At 45.3% G+C, this 24,311-nt stretch overlaps 1 protein-coding gene and 1 long non-coding RNA gene across 8 annotated transcripts in view; one reads left to right on the top strand and one right to left on the bottom strand.

Annotated features, from left to right (window-relative positions):
• Positions 1-24,311, bottom strand: part of LOC112532652 — a 63,190-nt gene that overhangs the window by 22,568 nt on the left and 16,311 nt on the right. For all 3 annotated transcript variants that reach the window (XR_006939561.1, XR_006939559.1, XR_006939560.1), the window contains exons 3-4: positions 15,474-15,707; positions 6,181-6,270 (exon numbers count right to left, since the gene is read on the bottom strand). This is a non-coding gene — a long non-coding RNA (uncharacterized LOC112532652). The remainder of the gene's footprint in view (positions 1-6,180; positions 6,271-15,473; positions 15,708-24,311) is intronic.
• DUSP13 (dual specificity phosphatase 13) lies at positions 486-22,476 on the top strand. 5 transcript variants are annotated; one of them, XM_046943020.1, is made up of 5 exons: positions 517-601; positions 5,380-5,522; positions 15,521-15,709; positions 15,939-16,159; positions 22,066-22,476. In XM_046943020.1, the coding sequence occupies exons 3-5, from the start codon at positions 15,522-15,524 to the stop codon at positions 22,278-22,280; spliced, it is 624 nt and encodes a 207-aa protein (XP_046798976.1). In that variant the 5' UTR covers positions 517-601; positions 5,380-5,522; position 15,521; the 3' UTR covers positions 22,281-22,476. The 5 variants fall into 5 exon arrangements, with proteins under 5 accessions (XP_040558661.1, XP_046798976.1, XP_046798977.1 ...); XM_040702727.2 differs by lacking the exon at positions 5,380-5,522 and having other exon boundaries at positions 486-561; XM_046943021.1 differs by having other exon boundaries at positions 517-5,522.

A 24,311-nucleotide genomic window follows, 5' to 3' on the forward strand; every position in this document is an offset into this window, starting at 1 on the left:
GAATAAGAGCCTCCTCGGCCCAGCTCCCGTCCCCACGCACGCCCCCAGCAGCACAGCACAGCGTCCCCTCTCCCCCCTGCAGCCACCAGGTGGCGGCCTCGGAGCGGCGCGGCGGAGCGACGCCCGGCAGCGGCCGCCCCCGGCTGCAAGCGGCCGGGCATCGACCCCCGCGGTAGGCACCGAGCCACGGCCCCTGCCCGACCGCTTTGTTCCGGCTGTGGGTGAAAACCCGGGGGCGAAGTAGCGGCCGTGCCGCAGGCGCCCTGCCCTGCGTGGGAGGCCCGGGCGCGACCCACGCGCAGGAAAGCCCCGCGGTCGCGCTGCCCCGCTTGCCCCAGCCGGAGCCCCTCTGCCCACCGCCCCGCGCTGCCAACACGCAGCGTCCGGCGCTGCCCGCTCATTGCCTCCCTCCGGCTGATGCCTGTGGGTCCAAAGAGGGTGGGGGATGAGATGGTTTATAATTAACACAATTAAAAATAGACTTTGAATAAACCAAAGGCAGAGAGGCTGCTGTGTGACTGTTACGGTAGGAGGGGAGCTAGGGGCATTGCTCACACAAAGGTAAGCTGAGGCACGGCCGCGCAGGAGCTTCGACGACCAGGCAAGTACCGTGAGCTTGTTTGCCAGTTTGCCAGCCTGCCACGCACCCAGCAGCACGCCTCGGGCCTCGGCCCCACCAGCAGCGAGCGGGGAGGGGTGGGGTGAGACCGGGTCACTGCTGCTGGCCTTACACCCCGGGGTTAGTGACATGCCAGGTGGCTGTCCTGATGGAGGCCCAGCGTGAGAAACCAGCACTGAGTAAGATGCTTAAATGCAGGGCTTTTTGCTTTTAGTTATAAGCACTGGTCCAGCTTGTATTTAAATTTCTTGAAGATCTATCTAATAGCCATGAAGCACTGTAGATGGGTTTCCTACTGAAGTGCAACTGATATCCACAAGAGTCTTCCTTGGGAAAGGAGGAACTGGCCAACCGGCTGCACTGGAGAAAATGTGGAACAGACTATGAAGAAAGTGCTGTGCTGTTCAGAAACAAAACATGAGGGGAACAAAAAGATGACGTTTTTCTCTGGGGGAGGCAAGAGGGGACTTTTTGTTTCTTATTTTTTATATACTCTCTATCATTTGGGGCTTCTATGAATTATTAGTAACTAGGATAGAATTTTCAGGCAGAAATGGTTTTTTTTTTTTTTTTTTTTTTAATATCAACAGCCTTCCTCAGAACACTTTTATTGAGGAAATATGTCTGTATGGCTGTGGCAGCCATCAGGATTCCTGGAGTGAAAGAGTACAGAAGAGAAGACTGGGTTGAATTAATTCCTGCTAAATACCTACCAGCAGACTTGCTGTCTATATGGGGAGCTGGAGACAGAATTGTACCAGGGTAGAAAGGATACTGTGTCTATTTATAACTCTGCCTTCAACACCATAGGAATTCAAAGGAAAACTCCAACTCAGCACACAGTCTTCTCATCATCTGCTTCTGTCAAGATTAAATCGGGGCTGAGATCATTCTCTTCCTCTGCAAATCTCTGCAAGGAAGGATCTCTTCCTTTCTGCCTGTAAAGGACTGCTGCGGTACAAATCACATCAAAGCTCATGTGCTCAGGGATCCCTCACCCAGCTGAATGCCACCTCCTCCTCTGCAGTAGCCAGAGCAGGGGCAAAGAGCCTCACAAGACCCCACGGCAGGTTAGCAGTGAGGAACAAAGGTATCTCACCTGCTCTGCAGCCCTGCTCCGCACACTGTCCTTGCCCTTTGTCTGCACAGCCTCTCTAGGGCAAACGGGGGTAGCAGAGCTCCAGCGTGCTCCCAGCGCCTGCTGACAGGGATGGGGAGAGGAACAGGGCCTTGGCATAGGGTCATACTCACTCATCCTGTCGCTTACTGAGACAAGGCCGTTACCTATGGAGGCATGAGCCTGTCCTGCCACTGCAGAGCCACCCATCTCTGGGAAGGATTGGGCTCCGTTAGATGTGGGGGGCACCTATCCCTCAGGAGAGAATATCCCTGATGATAGGAGTACAAATGAAAGCAGCCTTGAAAAAGGCATTTGCAAAAACCTGACCACCGCTCTGAAAATAAGGCAGGCTCCTGGAGTTTTTCAGCTCCACTCTTTTTTAGCCTCATGGTGCCTCAGATCTTTCCTTCTCATCTTCCACCTTCCAGTTTTCTCTTTAATAAGAACTGCTCTTTCATTCTTCTCAAAGAGCTATCTACTCCGTTCTCTCGCTGCTCCTCTTTTGTAATTCTGTTATCAAGCTGTCTGCTAGGTGGGGAGCAGAAGGTGCAGGACGTGGTGCTGCCTTTGAGGTACAGGTAATTATTATGTGCATCTGTTATTGTGGTTGCTGCCTCAACAGGTGGAAAACATGCTGTTCCCTGATAGACTGCAGCACTCTGTGCTCCTACCTCGTCTTTTCTCTAAAGCCAGTCATGTGGTGTTCCTAAAATAATAAACACAGACTTACTGCTGCCACAAAAACCCCTGGTAAATATATTTTTATGGGAATGAAATATTAAAGGATTTGAACAGTTATTCACTGAAAGCAAAATATGAGCAGTAAGGTTGGGTAAAGATTCAAAGACTGGTTTGCTTCCTCTCCCTGGGGCACATCAAGGCTCTACTGCTTACAGTTTAGAGATGGATAGTGGGGAATTACTTAACCCAGAATGATGGAAACAATTCAGACTATAATAATATAGCACGAGAGTTTCTCACATTACATCTATTCCCCATACTGCTGGCTATATTCTGGCTTCAGATTCACGTGCACAACTCTCATCGGATTCTGGAGGAACTGTATTTGAAGCCAAAATGCATTTCATTGTCTTTCTTAAATCTCTCTATGGTATAGTTGCTAAATCCTGAGCTCAAGGACTGGGGACAAAGCTTGTCTAAACGTTTCCCAGTGTCTGTCTCTGAAAGATTCCCATCTGCTCTGCTTCATTTTGAATTTCATCTTCCTACTCTCCTAAAAACACAAAGCAGAAACACACATTTCCTTTGCTCTGGTGAGCAGGAATCACCAAATTTCCCAGCAGGTTCTCTCACAACACACAATGGATCCAAGTGTATCTAAAAAAGCTACAAACCCTTTGTGCAGCAGAAAGGGAGGAGACCAGAAATGTGGGCCAAGTTTCAGAGTGTTATGAACACCTCCCAGCCCCCAAAGGGGCTCCATATCCTGTTTCCTCTCTCCCAAAAATTTCACCTGGCTTTGGGTTTCATTAAGAGAAATATACATCGCTCAAGCCCAGGCTTGAAGTCTTTGGTTCATGCTTCCTGCTGACACTGCAGAGACTGCAAGAGCCACGAAAGCTGAGTCTGACCTGGGGGCTTCAAATTTACTACAATAGCAGAGCAAATTAAATAGAGAGCACATTAAGCGGGTTGGGAGATTGCTGTTGACCAACAAATCTTCATTAAGTTCCTGCACCAAGCTGTGCTGCGCCTCTGATGAAACTGATTATTGCATCTCCATCGTTTCAACTATTCCTCCACCAGGCTTAAAACAAATTCAAACTTGTTTTAGGCCTAATTAGAGATAAAATGTAATATTAAGCCACCTTGCCCCATGCACTCTTCCAGTTTAGAGGTGTTGGTACATCATTCAAGCAGGCCAAATTCCTCTTTTTTTCACCACCAAATATTTACTGCCCTGGTTTTTGCTAGGTCTTTTATTTAACACCAGTGCTTTGTGGTGGCTCTGTCCACTGTGATACGGTTACTTTCTGAGCTACTGGCTTGCATTACCGAGGACAAGGTCTGAGATCAGCTCCTGGCACTGCTTCCAAACCTTTCAGCTGAGCTTTCTTTGAGATGCACCAGCACAAACCTCAAAGAGATCACTTGACTCACATCTCCCACAGCAAAACCTGTACCTGGATAACAGCAGCTTTGACAGGATTAAAGCAAAGTCCTTTTCTGGCCTCCAGGTCCAAAAGGAGGCTACCATAGCAGGGGCATCCGACACCTTTCCCACAGGCCACTACCAAAAAGACAGCTCCATGGGTAAAACTCAGGTGCCAAGCTATTTTTCTGTATGGATTCTAAAAATACTCCACCCAATTTAGGCTAAGCATAGAGAGGTTTGATGGAAAAGTGCAGCAGAAGGCACGGGAAATTAAACAGCGGTGCTGAGAATTATATAGCCTCAGCGTATGCAGTATGCATCACAGGCTATCCTTGCCCTAAGGTAAGATGAGAAACAATTACTCAGTATTTGTCTTCTAAATGTAAGTTAAGAAACAAAAAGGGACATGCAGACGCACCAGAAATGTTAGCCTTCACTATCACTCGTTGCCAGTTGACATTTATGGTGGCCATTCATGTTGGCCACAGAAATTGCTCGTACCCCATACTTAGGTTGTCTTCAGACTCAGAAAACACATGACAAATGCAGATGGGACTCAACCTGTATCTGTAACAATATCTGTAACAAAAAGAAAGCCTCAACCATTTGAGTTTGTGCAGCAGTGCCGCAGCACACAGGCTGTTAGTAGTTGCCAGCACCGGGGCGCTGCAAGACAACACCTCCTTCCCAAAGGTGCCTGTTGTGTCCCAAGCAAGACTGAAGAGTGCAGGCACAGCAGCTGCTTTCTGATGGGATCCAAATTATTTTTTCCTAACGATTAGATGGTTTTCAGCTCTAGAGGAAAGTCAGATATTTTTGCAGCAGGTGATCTATGACATTTAGAGGTCACATTTTTTAACTGCTGGTTGCTTTAGAAATATGGTATGAGTTAACCTAAAGGAGAAATGATTAGAAATACCTGTGATCCCAAGAGCTAACACAACTGCTGGGAAATTGTAGACCTCAAATCAGCTGTGTTACAGGATGTGATTAGATCCTATTATTTTTTCTTTCAGCAGAAAGGTAGTGAGATTTTACAATGAGAAGAAAGCAATCTGCATAGCTGACTTGGGATTTCACCTCCTCCCGGTGCATCTCTTACACTGCGTGCACATCACCCCTCAAGCCTCAGCTCTGTTCATTCTCAGACTGACCTCTGTACTAACTTGATTTATTGTTTCAAGTTCTCCGATAGTATATTACGTTATGCCCCAAAGGGTCTGATTAGAACTGGCCAGTATTTTAATGATTTACAAGGGGCATCTGGGACCGTGCGGATAGCATACGTGTTGTGTCACTGCTATAGGAGGAGCCTTTATTGATCCATACCAGTGTGCTCCAAGACAAGACTGTGTCAAAGTCCAATAAGCTTTAGTTCACAAACCTGATTTGACAGGTGGCCAAGCTTGCACTGGGACTGACCGTAGCTCTCACGGTGGGAATAAAACAAAACAGCTGGACTGCTTCTAGCCCTTGCATTATGAGAGGATTTCCATTCCTTTCTCTTCTATTTCTATCTTACAGTGCTTAAGGAGGTGTTTATCCTTCCTAGTTCTCCAGCCAAAAACCTGGGCAACAGGAGCTTGCTATCAGCTCTGTGGTCTGTCCTTCTGCCAGAAGACACTGGTGAGAAATACAGGCTTCTGGAACTAGCCTTCTGAGCCTCTGTGAGTCCTGCCACGGCTATCATACAGCTAGAAAGCCTCAAATCAGAGAGACTGGGGTGAGAGAAGGAAAGATGAAGAAGCAATTACTGCAATTGCTTTTAAGCTGTGACACCACTGCATTTAATAAGGACTCATGCTGGTTTTTAGGGTATTGCTGAAGAAGATCTTTCCAAATACTTAAAGAAAGGTATCAAGAGTAGCATGTGGTGTTATAAGGTTTCTCTGTCCTTGGTTTAATTTTGCATGTTCCAGAAGCTATTTTGAGTGCCAAAACCAAAATCTGCTGCAGCCTTCCTGGAAAACTATTCTCTAGCATAAGTTTTGGAAGGAAATCCCAGTCAAGGCCAAACTTGATCATGACTTTCACCTCAGTATAAGTTGCCTTTGACTCAGCAGAAGGGGGCAGTGATTTTGACCCAAATTAGACCTGTGAGTGACTCTTTCCCCAGGTTCAGCTATCACTACAAGTGCTCGTCACTATTCTGCCCCTGGCCTTCCTCCTAATTCAGGCCTGTGGAGAGATGTAGGAAAACACAACTCTTCTTTACCATCTCAACCTGTGTGGTGGAAACAGCAGTGTCTTCCTCATGGGCTCACTGTGATAACTATTAAATGCATTGCAATGCTCAAGAAACACCAGGGAACCATGAGAACTTACCTCCTGCTGTTTCCCATCTTCCTTCCTACCACGCTGTTAGGCCCTCCTGCTATGCATCAGCTGTCTCCTGCAAGCGGGTAGCACCAACTTCTTCATGGTGATGGTAGAGACCACAGGACAAGAACAAAGAGCAGTGAAGCTGTCAATGCCCCCAAAAAGAAAAGACCCAAAAAAGCAATATATTGTTTTTAAGATAGAAGGACAAACCAGAGCTAGTCACAGGGGAGAAGGGCTTTGCATTGTGCCATCCTTTTGCTTAAATCCTTGGGGCAGAAACCATTCATTTGTAATGGAATTCTTTGAATTCTGAAGCCTGATGTTTCTAATGCTGGGCTGGAAGACACTGCCACATTAGTTATTGTCACAGTAGCCTCATTCACCTTCAGATGTAGCCTGCTAAACTTCGGTGGGGACACAGGACACTGGCTGAAGGGACTGCATTGCAACTGGAGCCTGTGCAAGGCTCTGCACAAGAAGTCCTTGCTCTCTGAGCAGCTGCTGCTGAAGCAAGAAATGAACATGACTTCTGTCCCAGACAATTTTGGATACCAGAGATGACCGAAGAAAATTAGTTCAGACTACATTAAGAACAAGCAACAGGAAGTGAATCCACAGATGCATAAAACCATGGATGAGGGACTGAAAACTATACTCAAGTGATCTTTTTTCCTTCTTTTGTGAAACCAGACACAGTGTGCCCAGCAACCAACCCTTCTGTGGCCTCCTCTTGCTGAGTTCAGCTTGCAGTGCAGTGTCCTGACCAACAACCCTCACAAAGCACATGAGGGCAGCTGCAGGCCTGTATGGCAGCGATGGCTTCACCCCAAACAGCCACAGGAATTCACCCTGCAGCGTGCAGCATGGCCAGGCTCTGCTTCCCACACATCCCCAGCACTGAAGCTGAAAGGCAGCACAACAACCACGAGCCTCTAATACACTGTTGCAGGGAAACAGACTTGGAAGATTTCAGGCAATCTGTGAGCAAAACTAAGCTTGTACCGCTCTGCAGGGTCGTGCTGTACTAACACCATGAAGTAACAAGAGCACCATGTGCTCTCTGCAGATACGGGCTGCAAATATTGATAGAGCATTACTTGAAGTCATGAAAAAGCAAGCAAGGTTTGTGTTGTTGAGGAAGAGTGATGGCTTTGAACACAGGGGTCAGCCAGACAACCCGGCTGGCTATTAGCAGATCCAAGAAGAAAACAAAATGGTGCACTTTACTCCTCATTCCCAACCTGCATCAACTTGCTAGTCTTTGTTTCAGAAACGTTTAATCCTTCAGATTTTTTCGTAATCTCATGGTGCCCCCAGGAAAACAAACAAACAAACAAACACACAAACCCACTAGCATCACCAATATAAAATCATTTACTCATTCTAAGTATAACTGTTTTCATCACAGACAAGTCATTGCTGGAGGCAATACAGATACTGTAATTTCACAGCCTTTCTGCACAGAAAAGCCAGTCTTACACAGGAAGAACTGAAGTAGCCCGGCAGAAAACTGAAGAGCCACTCAGATAAGACCATGCTGCTGCAGCGACCAATGGCATATAGAAGTGGCAGATGCATTTTGGACCTGCCTTTTGCTGCTGTCTTTGAATCAGATGCAACATGGCCAATTGTCTATGAGATCAGCTTGAGTTAATAGATATAGGGATGCATTTGGCACTGAGAGCATCAGGAGTACCAAGGGGCTCCACAGGGCCCATTTTGTAGCTCAACTTCTGTGCTCACAGCCAAAATCCCCACATCTTTGCTGGGACTCAGCCTGGAGGGAAACTGGCTTTCCTTTGCTTGCTTGCCAACAGCTAAGCTCAGGTCCTTAGAGGTCTGCAGAGCTCTTGCTCCAGCTGACGACTTCATGAACACCTAGAGCAGGGAGGAACATAGCTCCCTGCACAGCTTTAAATGTTTGTGTTTCCCTGCACGTGTTGGTGACATCATTGCCACCTGAGGGCCTGAACCCTGGTCTTGGCAGGTAAAAGCCCTTTGGGTCGCCTTACACTGGAGTTCTTGCTCTTGATGCATATTTATGTAACGATTGCTAGATGGCTGTAATTAAATGACTTAAAGCACCACCTAAAATGCACTAGTAATAAATCCTTAATAGTTGATGCTATAACAAGCAGTTACAAAAAAATATATCGTAACATGCAGATTGTTAACACACTGTCTGGGCTTGTTTAATGTGCAGCTTTAAATAGTTAAAATGCGCACTATTAAAATGGCACATAAAATTTGTAACTAGTAAATAAAGGGTCCAATTCAACAACAAAATATATCCAGGCTTCAGTAGTGAAGAAGCCAGGGGAAATTGATTTTTGCGTGCACACTTTCTGCCAGCTTCTCCATGGTCATTCTTTACAGTGAAGTAGGACCAACAAAGTCACAACAAATACAGAAGAATTTTCTTAAGCTATTTTTTCCTCAAATTACTAAGCAGCAGAGGATAAACCCCATCCCAGAGGGATGGCTTGCACAAAAAAAGCTTGCTTCTCCAGGTGTGTCCCTGTCTCATAGGCTCTGTTCACTTTCCTCTCGCATCTATCTTAACTCAGCGCCTACCCAGCAGATACGTCTCTCATTTTTACCCCAGAGCAATACAGTTTTGGAACCATATGGGGTCCATACTGGGGCTGCCTTACAAGACTGCTCAGATCCGTTGGTATCAGTGGGATTGTTCCAAGCTTTGTTTCTCCAGATCTTTCTCACTGAACTTGGGGTGGACGAGATCCTTCCTTTGTTCTGTACAGTCCTGCTGGTGGTATCACTGATCCACCACCACCACCAGTTCCTGTGAAGCACACTCCATAAGTGCACCTTTGTCTCTGTCCTGACTCAGAGGCATTGTTAAAATCCCATTTATATTACAAGAATGCAACTGTGTCCAGAAAGTCCTTGGCTTTCCATTCAGTGAGCAAGGGGTGAGTCAGGGAAAATCTATTTAGCTGCCCGTATTTCTCATTTCTCTTTTACCCAGTCAAAGCTGCAGTGTGGGCAATATCTCTATCGAGATGATTTCCTGTGGCTAAAGAATAAAGAAAACGCATACACGAGATGCAGAAAAACTAGCAAAAACCAATAGGTGAGCAGGCTTTACATACTTGGTGCAAATACTGCTGCCTGTGAAAGGGTGACTGCTCCTGTCTAAGCCACTGTCAGAAGCCATACACGTGGCTGGTAAATACAAGCGTACTAATCAGCTGATGACAAGAGAATATTTTATACTATGACTCTCCAGTCATAGGAGAGAATGAGGCCACCCTGTCCCAAGGCCTCAGCACTGCTGTGCATCCTGACACTGCCAAGAGCAGCAGGTCTGAGCCCTGCTGGTTGGCCCACAGGCTTGCTACTTAAAAATGAGACAGACATTTTTGAGGCTTCTGAGGCCTGGCTACCCATACCATCAGTGGAAGTTGTGGTAAAATCAACATATATGAGAATCAGAATGGGTTGATTAACTTCTTCCTTACATTTCAGTAGTGCTTTGTATCAGAAATAACATTTTTGATTTCCCTGGATGTCACACAGAGAAAAGTCCTACTTGGAAAAAGAAGAGGTGTCATAATTCCTCTGTAGTCAGGACTAGGGCTTTGGTACCAGTGCTACTGAGAGGAGAAGCAAGTGGTTGTTTTCATTTTTCTTGTGATCAACTTAGCAAGTCTGCTCCTTGACACAGGCTCTGCATGGTCCACTGAGGGCAAAGCATCCAAATGGATTTGCTAAGTCACACCAAGGCAAGTGGTGGCCTACCCCTCAGTGTATAGCTGGGTGAAAGTTGTCAGCCTGGAAGCCTCTACTAAATTTGGAAGTGCTGTTCAGATTACATCCTCCAGCTGCTGGAGAGATTTTCTTACAAACAGTTGGCATTGCAAATACCCTGAGCTTCTCTGGAAACTGCCTCTATCACAGCTTTCAAGTCCAGCCAGCTCTATCTCAGTCATTGCTGTATTTGATTCATACCATCTATATCCCATAGTGCTCCTAGCAATTGATAAATTATGACTCCAGCGAGACTATGGGGTTAAACACCAAGGAAGAAAGAATGATGACAGTAATACTTGTCATTTGTGCAGAGATGCAGCAACACAAAACCCCTTCTCAAACATATGTTATCTTGGAGGAATCTTTCCAAGGGATAGGCTTTCTGAGAAACATTTATGGCTTTTGAATACACGATAGGCATGAACTTGACATGACCTGCTTTGGCCAAGCCCTGGGCTTCTCGCTGGTCTTTTACCATCACAAATCACTCTATCTGAAGTGCAGACGCTGATATCTTCGGAGATGACAAGGTTACAGCACATACCAGTTTGAGAAAAAGCAGGATGTAAAGCACTTGGTTCTCAGGATTTAAAAATGTAAAAATATTTCTACTAAAGCTAGGGGAGAACAGCTACGTTTTACCCACACACAAAAGCCAGTACAATGACTAGGATGATTAAAATACTGCATACACCATTGAAACATGAGCACTGACATTCTTATGTAGTACTAAGATACCTCCTTTATCTTGGCACTGGAAAAATGGAAGGGAAAACAAAAGATATGAGGGCTTTCTACTAGTATACCAGTTAAACATCCTAGACACGAGAGTTGTTTTTCCTGCCCAACTTTCCATAGCATCATGCTGCAGAGTTTCATGTTGCCCCAGCTCAGCCTTCACATCATCCTCTCATCTTGACCCCGTACCAATGTACTGCCAAATGGTCAAATTGCACTGGCATTTGAGTTTGTTCTTATTAAATACTCTGGTACTGGAAAATTGTATAAAGGTGAAACATTTCCAAGGACTGAGACACCTTTTGAGGGATCAGTCTCTAAAGGCCCTCTCCTGAGCATGGCACTGAATGCCACCAATTGAGTTATAGAGAAGGCTGCAGTCAGTGAATTAATCAAGAACCAACAAAAACATCCAGAATATATGCAACCAAAAGAGGCAGCCACTGAGGGAAAGAGAGGAAGCCTAAAGAGGCAGCAGAGATACTTTCTCTAACCTAATAGGACCACTTTTATCTTCTTCCTGGGATTTTTCATATACATCAACCACACAGCATAAACAACTGTTGACCTGGCTGTTCTCTTGGTCCTGCTGTGGCAAAGCTGCCAGTGGTATTCAGATAAGGGCTTACAGATAGGGGCATGGCAAGGTGACATGAATGGCTCACATCTAGGTCACTAGATCATCCAAATGACCTTTACTTTGTGATAAGCCTCTGATTGCAATTCTCCTCTTATTCATAATTAAGGAAATTCTATTACACAGTTCAGCTAAAATTACAGTTGTAGTACAAACCAATTCAAAATTAATCTAAATATAATGGTAAAATTTCTCCTCTGTAATTGAATAATTACTGCAATACAACACTAGTAGGGCAAAGATCAGGAACATTTCATGGGATTATCATTCAGAAACAGGCATTTTAAAACTGTATTGCTCATCCATGCAACACTTCACAGAAACAAATCCTCTACAAAAAGGAATACAGAGAAATTGAGCTGAGAATCATTAAACAGATTTTTAAAATGAAGAACCACATTATTACATATAATCATTTTCCTTTCATACTCATTTGTTTTAATCTATTCATGCTCCTTAGAAAACATTACACAATTTTATTCATATCATTGTTTTCTTTAAATATGTGCATTTCAGTAAATTACAGTTGCATGTATAAGATTAGTGCCTTAAAATGTTGGTCTGATGCTAGAACTGAACTGAGCAGTCACTTATTCCAAAAAAACAAAACAAACAAACAAAAAAAAGGCCTTGTTTTCCTGTCTGTAAATTTTCTCTGGAAAGCTATGATTTTTTTTTCCAGTGCATTCATTATTCAGCATATTAACTGAATAGTCCTACAGAGACTTCTCTGCTTTTGAATCATTCACAGCCTGTTAGTTCCAATTATTTCACATTTGAAATTTGAACTCTAGTTCTCAGCTTTTATTGGACATAAAGTTTACATGAACTGATTCTGTTCTCCAGTTGAACAAACGTGACCAGATTGCAAAAGGAATAAGTTTCATACACAACTTCTGCTGTTCATGTTGGTGTATCAACAAGAGTAAATTCCTTAGCTAGAATAAAAGATTAATGTGAGCACAAGCTGGAAGTCAACCTAGCACAATTCCAAAGCAGCATGCCCACCTTACAATGAAAACCATTATTGTACAGCTTTCAGACTCCATACAGTAAGTGAAGCACATGCTGCTTCCTTTCCCAAGTCTACACAGTTATGTTCGCTTCTAGAAAGACTACTTTTTTTTAACATCTCCGGCAGAACAGGTTTCCTAAGGTTTGCTGTACTCCAGAGCTGTCCCCCTGGGATGTTACAAGGATGGGCTTATGGATCTGGAAAGCACAGTTCTTGTAAGGGCTGTGCTAACACCATGACGTTACTAGGACTCTGGGGCAGTGCCCTGTCATTCTCTGCTCGTGGGAGGCTTAGGAAAGTGGGGCTGACTGCAGCCTCCAGTCCTCTGAGGCCAGGTAACATGAAAATCAAGGTATTTATACAGTGGAGAGGGCAAGGGGAATGGATAACAAGCAGCAGTAAATAAGAAACAAAAAATGAAACAGTTGAAAGCAACTTTACAGGGAGTGAGAAGTGCCCTAGAGTGGTCATTAGCCACAGTGCAAGAAAAGAGACACATCAAAAAAGGGGGAACATTTGTTGCAGATATTATGAGGTGGGAAGGATTGGAGGAGGCTGTTATTCTTGAAAGCATTTAATGAACTGGCAGATGGCCCTGTGGTCAGGACACAGGAAATACAAGTCCTATTCCGGCTGTAGACCTCCTGTGCAGGAGCAAAAGAGTCACACAGGTGTCTGAGATGACCAGCAGCAGGCCAGGGCACAGCTGGCACAGAGGCATCAGGGTGCCCAGTGCCAAAGCAGCTATCAGAATTGATGGGGAATGTCTGTTCCAGCATGGGAATGCCTTCATGCTTCGCCTTGCATAAAGCCATCTGAAAAGGGCAAGAACATCTGCTTTTGTTTTCACAGTAAAAGCTGACACTGGAGGAGATACGCACATTTTAGGAGGGGAGCACATTCTGGAGTGGAGTTCTTTGTAATACAAACAATAGGAGACCATCCTGGGAACACTGTTATTTAGTGAAAACTTACTGTATTTAAGAGGACAAGGCAGACTGTGAGGGTGGCAGAAGAAGGTGTACTGAAATAACAGGGTGCCTCCTTGACAGTGGATTTGCAAGGCAAATCACCCCAAGTGCACAGTGGATGGGTGGCTTCCAGTCAGCATTTGGTGGCCCAACGCTGTTACTGCTTCCCTCTTTTGCCCCTGGGAACAGGGATTTGGTTGTCCCATTTCTCCTTCAGCAAAAAGCAAGCTAGCCTTCTGCCTCTCTCTGCCTTTCATAGAATCATAGAATGGCTTGGGCTGGGAGGGACCCCAAGGATCACCAACTTCCAATCCCCCTGCCGCAGGCAGGGCCACCAACCTTCATATCTAATACTAGACCTTCATATCTAATACTAGACTAGATGGGCCCAGGGCCCCATCCAACTTCGTCTTGAACACCTCAGGGATGGAGCATCCACAGCGTCTCTGAGCAGCCTGATCCAGCACCTTACCACTCTCTCTGTAAAGAACTTCCCCCTGACATCCATTGTCTTTGTGTGTGTAAAGGCAGATGTGATCAAATAACATCACAAAAAAAGCTGTACTTAGGGCTAGTGAATGAGCCTTAGTGGGAAACCAGGAAAATATTTCACCACAGCTAGCATTGTTTGGAAAGAAGTTCTCAATAATAGGTGTGCTTAAACATGAATGCAGCCTATATGCACGATGGAACTGTTCAGTAGAAAGATGGAAGGTCTCAGGTTTGCTGTCTGGGAATGTTTTACCCCAAACCGTCTAATCTACACAAAGGATATTCAGTGGCAGAACATGATTTTGACTCACTGACTACAACTTCATCCAAGTCTAGACAAATGCTCCTGGTCTAAAGCTGCCTGAGCTGACAGACTTTGTAGTACCTCTGTAATATGGATGCTTGACTAATTTTTAGAACATAAAAATGTTCTTTTTAAGACAATTTCTTAAAACAGAAAAATATAGAAACTGTAAAAATACAGTTTCTATTCTCTTCTAAAATCCTCCCAAACAGTTAAAATCTGCAGCAAACACAAGGAACTACTATTTCAAAGGAAGAGTACCACATGGAAATAGAACAATTCCAAAGACAGATTGATTTCTAAAAAATAAACACAAAAAAAAGAAAGAAAAGATTAAGTTTCTCCATGTAAGTAAAGGACTGAAGGAGATCTTCCAAGATTAGAAATGGGAGTTATTGGAGAGGGCAGAAAACAGAGGAATGAAAATGAAACAACCTATTAAAAAATATACATGAACGCCTATATGAACAGCAGCAAGAATTACTATAACTTACTCATGCAGACTTTTTCTACTATGAGCATTTGTCATCAAGAAGGCAAGTGTGGCTCACAAGTACCATTGGTAATAACCAAAATACTCATTACAGAGTTTCTTGCGTTGAAGCAGACAATTCAGAGTTAGCTAGTGAGCGAGATCTTGCATGACCAATTCCATTCAATTCAGTTCAGCTGGTTAAGCAAATTATAAAAGACAAATCAGATAAAGTATATATAAGCAATTTCTAGTTGCATGGTTGGAGGAAAAGCACAGCATATCAAATTGGTAACTTTTTGTCTTTTCCTGCTGAGTAGCTACTCTTACACAAAACGTTTTCCATAGCATTCCCTCTTTCCATTAAAAGCAGGGGAAATCTCATGCTGCCGTATCAAAAACTGGGCTGTACTGCTGTGGTAACAGCAGCATCTAGAATTCCAAATAGGAAGTGGGCAAGTTTATATGACCACGAAAGAAAAAACCTTCAAAAATATCATCATGAGGTTTTAATGAACTGTTTGACACATCTGAAAAAAAAAAAAAAAGGAAAAAAAAAAAAGAGTTGAGTAGTCAGGCCAAAATAAGCCCACTGAGGCCCTGAGCATAGTAGTTTGCAAAAGCTTTAGCTTCCAATTTACCATAATGACATAAAACTTTGTTTTAGAAGAATATGCTGCAAAGGCATTGTCTGAACCCCAATGTGGGGGTATGTGAGCCACTGAACTGTCATTGTTTAGAATACAACAACATTCGCAAAGACCAGCTGTGGCCTCTGCTATGATAAATCTAGCAACATGGAAGAAAGAGGCAATTTCCAAACCCAAAGAGCCCATCATTGCAACCCAAGGCAAATTTGGTGAGGGGGTAAGTGGAGAACAAGAGAGCACTACCTCAGAAATGTCTGGCTGGTGGTAACTCTTTGTCTTCCATCTTTCAGGATGGCCCGGGACTCACTGTGTGGCAGGGACCTGCTGCGTCCCACAATAAGAAGAGCCTCAAGCATCTCGCGGGCAGGGCAGAGGGGGGACACCCCACCCCTGGAGGAGCTGCAGCGCCTGCTCTGGACACGTGCACCCCCCATGGGGCATGTGGATGAAGTCTGGCCAAACCTTTATGTGGGAGACCTGTAAGAGAGGGAAGGGTTGAAGGTGCTGATGAAACTCTTAGTCCCCACCCCCTCCCTGCCTAAATCATCCACTCTTTTTAAAGAGAGAAACACTTTTGTAAACACTTCAATCATCCCGTCAGAAAAAAAAAAAGCCTGTATGACTTTCTAACAAACTGCACCAGCAGCTGCATGTTTTATGCTGCACCATAATGCAGAAGGAGGACGAAAAACACTTTTCTTCCTCCAGGTACATTGCTCGTGACAAAGCACAGCTGAGCAGAATGGGCATCTCCCACGTTGTGAATGCTGCTGCAGGGCGCTTCCACATCGACACTGGGCCCAAGTTCTACAAAGACCTTCTTGTGGATTACTATGGAGTAGAAGCAGAGGACAGCCCAAACTTCGATCTCAGCATTTACTTCTACCCAGTTGCTCGATACATAAGAGCCGCACTGAATTCCCCAAGAGGTAACCATACTATCTGTGCGTATGACATACCTTCAGCACGCTTCTTGGTGCTGCTTGACCAAGTTGGGCGAGTTAACAAGTAGTGCTCAGCATAAAATAACCACTTGCAGGTGGGGGTAAGAACCCTAAAACAAGCAAACACAAACCAAGCAGTGTCATGCCTGCCTCCCAGACTCCCACAGCAAGTCTTGCGAAGTTGATGACGCTAGTTGTAAAGAGAAAATATGTAGCTTGTTACTGAAATCACTACCCCATACGGGGAAGAATAGAAATAAAGTCACACTGCTCTGGTAGTTTATTTCTAGTCCTCTAGTACTGCTCTCATACTCTTCTTTTAGAGATGCCTGCTCAGGAATAAATTAGTTCTGCCAGAATTCCTCCCAAGTTCTATGGGGATTTGGGGTAGGAAGCCCAGGCTGCGCTTTGAAGTAGAGCACTTCATCAGACCCAGAGCATAGGAATGTGGGCACAGCTGAGAGCCACTCAGTCACTCTGAGCTGCCCCAGGGCAGCAGCTGCCACTGCCTCTGTGCTGTCCTACAGGACACACTGCTCACCACAGCCTGATAACAGCTCCTGGTACAGCCTTGCCCTGCGCCATGCAAGTCCTCTAAGGCTGGAGGGCAGGCTGTCATATGGGTGGGTTTCGCATTGATTTGTTTGCTTGTTTCAAAAACTGCATATTGGTGTAAGCTTCTGACAGCTTATGTGTTATGTCTTTGTATTTGCACACGAAGATAGAAAATGCTAAAATACAGTTGAACAGATGTTTTTTTTCAGTGAAGATAAAACAGGGAAGAGTGCACTGAATGAGCTTTCAGAGGGGTTTTTCATGTGTCTCATGCTATTCAACATCTCTATCAGAAAAAGACAACAGATTAGCAGGCATTTACTACCCACATATGGATGTCCTGAGCTCTGGGAGGAGATGCATACACATGATCTTGCCAAATTACTGATTCATTTTAAAATAAAAGCTGGAACTGGGTAAAAATATTGTAATGCTAACGATCTGCAGAATTCCTATGAGCACAAAAGAGGGAAGAACATGCTAGGAAGCAAATTAGTAGAAGCGTGCCCCTAAGCAACAGCACCAGTCAGGAGATAACACCACACTGTTGCTAGGAAGTAACCTGCAGATAGGAAGATAAGTGGAAAAATCCTTGGGCTTGCTCAACACTGTCCAGGTACAGTGCCAGAGGCCTGAAGCTGGTGGGAACCGTGAACGTAAAGGACAAGTCTTCACAGTAGCAAGTCACCTCTGTACCACAAAAATGCAGCTGCCCACTGAAAAGTGATTTATTAAGAGAACAGTTAGTTATGCACACAGCAGGCTATTTTGATGAAATACCAATGAGTGCCCTATAATATTAACCACCCAGCTTGGTGAGTGAGTAGATCTGATCTACACATCTAGAGACCTACGTTGTACAAACTGGGAAAGGAAGACATGGTAACAGAACCGAGTGCTATGCTAGACACAGGAGTTTACTGCTGCTTGGAGGCCACAATCCATCCCAATAGAAAGCATTTGCCTTTGTGAAATTGAGGGCTTTTAGATTTCAAAACCACTAATGTACTTGGGAAACTTGGATCTGCACCCATGCCTATTACAGCATATACTATTTACAAGTGAAGTCATTATTGGTGGTGCTCCAGGGAAAAGTAAGATCCAAAATCTCTTCATTTGTGTGCAAAATGAGATAAAAAAAAAAATTCCAAATGGACTGACAAAAGACAGAAAACAACAGATGAATCATGGTGGCCACAAAAGCAAACAAAAGCAGTGTTCTGCATACCCAAATGCTAGAAGTTATCAGAACAAGTTAGTGCTCAAGGCAAACACAATGAACTCATCATCTCTGGAGTGCCTATTTATCCCTACTCCTGCATTTTTAGATACTGCTCTACTGAACTCCATATGGAAGCAGGGTTCTGGGAATAGAGACAAGGTGAAATTCAATCATCTACAGTCCAGCTGTTGCTGACATTCATCATTTCAAGGAAAGCGCAACAGTTTGGAAAATATATAAACAAGATGTTCTAAAAGCATAATTTCCTGAGGTACAGAAATTTAGCAGCTAAATACCCATGACCTGTGAAGGGATGAGACAGGGAGAGGATTGTTATTCACATCATTTAGAAGAAGAAAAAAAAGCTGCATTTATTGTAAGCAGCGATGCTGAACAAAAAATTATGCCAGGTGACAACGGCCTGTTCATATGCAGTTCAGGATGTAATGAGGTACTTCTGGTTGACTGAGAAGTCATTTAAGACTGCTACCTATTTATTCCAGATTTCTATCTTAACTAGACAGGTCCTTGGTGATACCAGTATCCGCCTTGCCCCTTTGCACAGGCACCTGGGCAGTTAGCATTTTTTGGGAGTGCAGCTAAGCCTGAGCATAAATCAGCAGTTTGACACAGTCAAGCAAAAGGGGAAGGAAAAGCGAATTAAGCACAGAGATGAAGGCACGCCACGACAGCTATCACACTAGCAATGCACAGAGAGAAAGATTCCCAAGCAGAATTCCCAAGCTCCTCATTTTCTTGCCCTCCAAACATGTTTAAAATGGGCAGGTTAAAGCCATCCATTAACTTACTAGAATGGTAAAGTCTCTCCAGGGCATTTCCCTTCTTCCACATCACTGGAGCTAACTAAGAGCCCAACTCCTTCTCCTTTTTTATTGCTGTTGTTGTTCGTTGGTTAGGAAAAAAGCTTAACTGAGGAGAAAAGGCTTGACTCTTGACTCTGCCATAGGGGTGCCACAGGTATCATTTCATGCTGCTGCTGCCCCCAGCAGGTGCCCCTACCTGTTCTACCAGGCCTGGGCAGAAGGGGCACACTGCCACTTACAGCTCCCTCAGACTCCTTCCCGTTCGCAGCCACAGGTGCTTGATAAATCAAGAACCAGACAATTGGTCATGCTCCTGGCTACAGCATGGTGGCAAAATGTAGCAAGAGATGAGGGAACTGTGGTGGAGCAGGAAGAGCTGCAAGTAGGCAGCACGGCTCTGCTGGGCCCAATGGGGTGAGGGCAGCTGGGGCGCGCACCCGGGGTGATAGAGCTGGAACCTGGTCTGGAGCTAAATCATATCCATCCTGCAAGGAAGCAAGGGCTAGTTCAGGACATTTAGCTCAGTTAATGATGAGTAGCAGTAGAACAATAAGATATTATGCGTTTTAATGGCTAATTTGTTCAAGTACATTGAATTTCCCAACTTGAATTTGGCCAACAAAGTTGAATGTGCAAACTTTATCCCTACTGCAAACCCTTTGATGTCAGCAGAGTTACAGCAGGCATGAGCTGGATACAATATCCATAATCCGTTGTTAAAAACCAAGTGTTATTGTTCTGCACAAATCCCAGCCAGATGACAGCCATTGTCTGCCTCTGCAAAGAGTAGCTTGAGATGCACGGTGCAACATTTCAAATAAGGACTGCAAGATTTAAGAATCCTGGAAACTAGAAGTACCCCCTCTTCTCCTCAGTTAATCCCACTATTCCTAAGGGATTCTGTTACAAGCTCACTGAGACAAGGTTGCAACATGGCCCTCTCATGTGGGATTGGTCCAACTTCTCTTAGCACTCTATGTGCAAAACAAAGGCTGGGGAGGCAAAGCTGGAGGACCTCAGCTTGTGGCATAGATTCTGTGGGGCAGAAGATCTGGTTATAACCTCCCTGCCCACCCCACGACAGGGACAGGCATCACAATGGCCATTGTAAAGGCTGCTCACAGTTGCTCCCAGCACTGCTTTCCAGGCCCTGCTCCAGCAGCCACCCAGGAGACCAGCCTGGTGCTGGGACAGCGCAGGCAGCTGCCTCCTGCAGGAGGCTCACACAGTGCTCCGGTGTCGAGATGGCTGCAGCCAGACGTGCCTCGGGCATTGCTCAGGCACCGTGTATTATGGTGGTTCAGAGTGCCATTTAACTCACGTACAGCACAGGGACAGGGCTCTGAGCCTGTAAACAGAACTAAATAGCAACACAGCTTTTGTTTCCCGACTCAACTTTAACATTCAATTTGTTTGCTACAAATAATCACATAGTAAATTCAAATCTGCTTTCATTAGAGCAATTTTACATTAATTAAATCATTTCACATGACTGATTTATCTGCAACAAACAGTCATTTTATTGTCAGTGTACCAGCATTTCTCATAACCTCCCTGTGTGGTGAAACAAAGGCTAACAATGTGGAATAGATATTGCACATGTAAAAAAGGCAATATACCTGCACCCTCATGGGAGCCAGCACACTGGAGAGCCACGGAGACTGGGCCTGAGGTCAATAGTTACAGCTTGTCTCATCGAGAGTCCAAACATCTTTTAAAACAAGCTGCTCAGCGAGGAGGACACTTCTGAAGTGCAGACAATCTAGACAAGCAGGGAAGAAAATTTATATGTGCTCTTACACCCCACTTCCTCGCCTCACACACAGTTAGGACTTAAACCAGCAGAGAGCAAAGCCAGGCTGTACGAGCTGGTCCCTGGAATTTGTTATGCTCCCTGTGTCCTCAACAAAAACACACTGGACAACCTTCAGTGGCAGCATCTGTACATGTGCTCTGCTAAGTTTTCAGATCCAGACTGTAGGTGGGGCCGAGCACACTCCAAGGCAGAAGACTTCCAGTGACTTCCCAGTCACTGCCACTACTTTCCAGCCAGACCTGCAAACTACTTAAGCACGGATTTTCCCAAAGTCCTGTTGGACTTAGCCCTATTTCCAATATCTCCCAAAGAGAAGCTGTGCTCCTGACTCTTTTATATCTTCTGAAATTCTCAGACCTGAGTTATTTTGGTCTGAAGTGCTTCTTCTGGAGAAGATAACATAGCATACATGTCCCATACGATTGCTGGGAAGGCTAGTGATAGTGCAGCACATTGAAAATAACATCTAGAGAAAAATATAGATTAGCATCATCTTTCAGCAAGAGTGCAAAGCATTTCCCCTCATTCCCACAAAACTTTACTTCTAAAAATGCCCATTTGGTTAATAGAAGCGAGAGAGAGATGTACTTTAACTTGAACAATGATGTCAGGTTGTTGTAAAGAAGATGAATACATTCTGGAAACCTCTATCTGAATGGGAAAATGCAAACAAAAATCACTTGATCTTCTAATTCTGCAGAATTTACATTACATTAGAAGACTTCATCATTCCCCAAAAGGTTTCAATGCCCAGTCCACCTCTGCTGTCACTAAAGCTGTTTTCACTGCTTCCTTAGAGACTATATTTGTCTCTTTATTTCTGCTGAAGACATGTCTATCTTTAGGGCTGAGCTCAGATTTCTCATGCCAGGATAATGAAGGGTGGCAGTGTCGCACACACTGCAGAATCAACACCTCTCTGAACCTGCTGGCCAGAGCGGGTTTTTACAACACATGCTCGCACTCTGTGAGCATGTGGCTATGTGATCATCATTAGTCAGAACCAGAGCACTTGCTAAATAAGTCCTCTGTCACAAACAAAATGGGATTTAAGATGAAAAGCTGTGCACAAAGTACCCAGAATTAACACCAAGGGAGATGGGGGCAATCGGTTTGAGGTATTTGGCTGGATCTAATGTTGTCACCCAACAAGGATATTTTTGTCTCGCTTGAAGCTTCACCAGCTAGTATGTCGCTCCCAAAACAAGGGGTGGTCAAGCAGGGACACCAGGCTGGGCACAGGGGCCAGGGGCACACCACGCAGAGGAAAGGGGGCATTTGCATAGCCCCACTGCTCACACTGTTGACCTAAGTGCCACTGAAGCAGGCTGCAAAGCTCTGGGCGCTTTCCTCTGCCATCTCCACATGCCACCAGGCAGAGGGCTAAGCCCAAAACTTGCAGTGCAATCACGAACGCTATGATACATTTATGCATTATCCCCAGCCGTTAAAAGCCCCGCTCTCCTTTCCACAGGCAAAGTGCTGGTCCACTGCGCGATGGGAATCAGTCGATCTGCAACTCTTGTCCTCGCCTTCCTAATGATCTGTGAGGACATGTCCCTTGCCGATGCGATTCAGGCCGTGCGCTCCCACAGAGGGATCTGTCCCAACTCCGGCTTCCTGAAGCAGCTGCGAGAGCTGGACCTGAGGCTGGGGAGGGAGAAGCGCATGGGAGCTGGGGCCTGCTAACACTGGGCTGGCCAGCAGCAGGAGCATGGCCTGCCGCCAAGCTCAAGCTGAGGCTGGCGCATGGACACTGAGGGCACACCGCTGTAGCTGCACTGAGAAACGCTGCTGGGGAGAGCTGGTTGGAGCTTGCAATGTATTTTTTGGATAAGCCCACTAATTGAAAGAAACTGAAATAAAGAAGGATTCAGATTGGCAATTTCGCCCACCTGGGCTTGCTTTTTTAACAACCTGCTGTGCAGGGTACAGGCAGCAGTTGGGTTTTCACGCAGAATTAAAAGGCAGCGCAGCCGACTTGAGGAGAGACTTTTTACTTGCTTGTAATTGCATTTACATGGCAGGAGGGAAAATGGCTAAACTAGTAAAAAAAAAAAAGAAAAAGAAACCATGAGGTTTTCGATCAGTCTTTAACCTTTCACATGCAGCTGGCACAGGGTGGGACTTAGGGTTTGGTGAGCTGACATGGTGACATGAACCAGGCCTGGGGCTCCCTCACAAGCATGGGGCTTTGGCTGGGACCATCACAGCTCCTCCCAGCTTCAAACCTATGGTAAAACTTATAGGGTAAGGGATCCCACACTCCTCAGGAGCCAGCAGGAAGGTGCCAACTGAACACTGCACAGAAAGGCACGGCTATCGGCCATAGGACTGCATGGCTGGGAGGGGACATGGCAGGGGCCATGCATGGGCACTGCCAGGTGGGAATGTCCAGATCCTGGTCATCCCACAGCTCACATCGCATTGCCTGGATTTCCCACTGCGACAGAAAGCCAGAACCTAGTGTCATCATGTCAGAGCAAAAATGAGCAGTGCCTCTAACAAACCCAAAGTAACAGCTCCGCATTTCGATTACTCTTTTACGCCCAATTGGTCACATTTAATCTTGTGAAGAACTCAAAGCAGATATTTGCCTCAGTGCAATTACAGCCACATACAGAACATTGGCAAATGCAAACAATATAGAATTTTCACTTGACGGCAGATTAATTTGGTGTGATGTTTTCCCTTGAGAGGTCTTAAAGGCTTGCAGTTCTGGAAGTAACATGCAGTTCATATTTATAGCACTAGGGATGGTGAATGGAGAGAGACGCATATACTCATTCTGAACTGAAGTTTCTTTTGCCTCCATACATAAAAAAAATTAACTGAGCATAGCACACTTCAAATGCATTTCTCTCATAATGCAATATGGAAACATGATTTCCCTGCAGAGTCTACAGAGAAATTCAGGTGGTGTTTCCGCTTCTATAAACACAGTAAGTAAAAAGCAAGCGATGCTAGAGACTAATTTCCTCCCAGGCAACAGAGATGGCTCGTCCCTCAAAACGGGTCCCATCCTCTGAGACTGGAGTAAGTGGCCAGGAGGGAGGTCACAGCTAATGATGGAAAAATCAGTGAAGTTATGGCTTTCACAGGCCTCCTGCTGGCTGCTGCAGATGGAGGTTGGGTTACAGTGCGCCCGGTGGCTGGCCGCTCCTGGCACCTGGGTCTGCTCCGCCAAGCTCTGCTGGGGGACCCTTGGTTACCGCAGCCCATGCTGAAGCTGTTTTGTGAGCTGTCTTTTCAGTTGCCTTGCTAACCACTGCCTTCAGCTCTCTGTAACACTGGCGATGCTGAGCCAAATGGCACGACATGAAAGTACAAGGGGTGTGTGAAACATAGCAGTCCCAAATCTCTGTGCACTGAGTCCATCAGGACAGGTCATAATTCCCAGCGAGCTGCATGTCTGGAAACATCTGTGGTTGCAGTGTGGAATTTAAAATGAACTGCTCCTCAGAGAGACTGAACCTAAATTTACCTCAGCTGAGGCCTGGTTGCCATTAGCACTGCTTCAGCTGGCTGGAGAGTGCCTCAGATGCCCTGCCATGCATGGCATGCAGCTGGAGGCAGGGCACTGGCAAGGCAGGAGCACCGAGTGAGCATCACTGTCACAGGTGTGCAGTGAAAGCCTGCTCCTCTGGGAGAGGGGAGAAAAAAAGAACAGGAGGCAAGAGATTAAAACACTGAACACTGGAAGACAATAACAGGCTTCCA

This window comes from Gallus gallus, chromosome 6, assembly GCF_016699485.2.
Source record: "Gallus gallus isolate bGalGal1 chromosome 6, bGalGal1.mat.broiler.GRCg7b, whole genome shotgun sequence".
In the NCBI taxonomy this organism is placed as follows: Eukaryota; Metazoa; Chordata; class Aves; order Galliformes; family Phasianidae; genus Gallus; species Gallus gallus.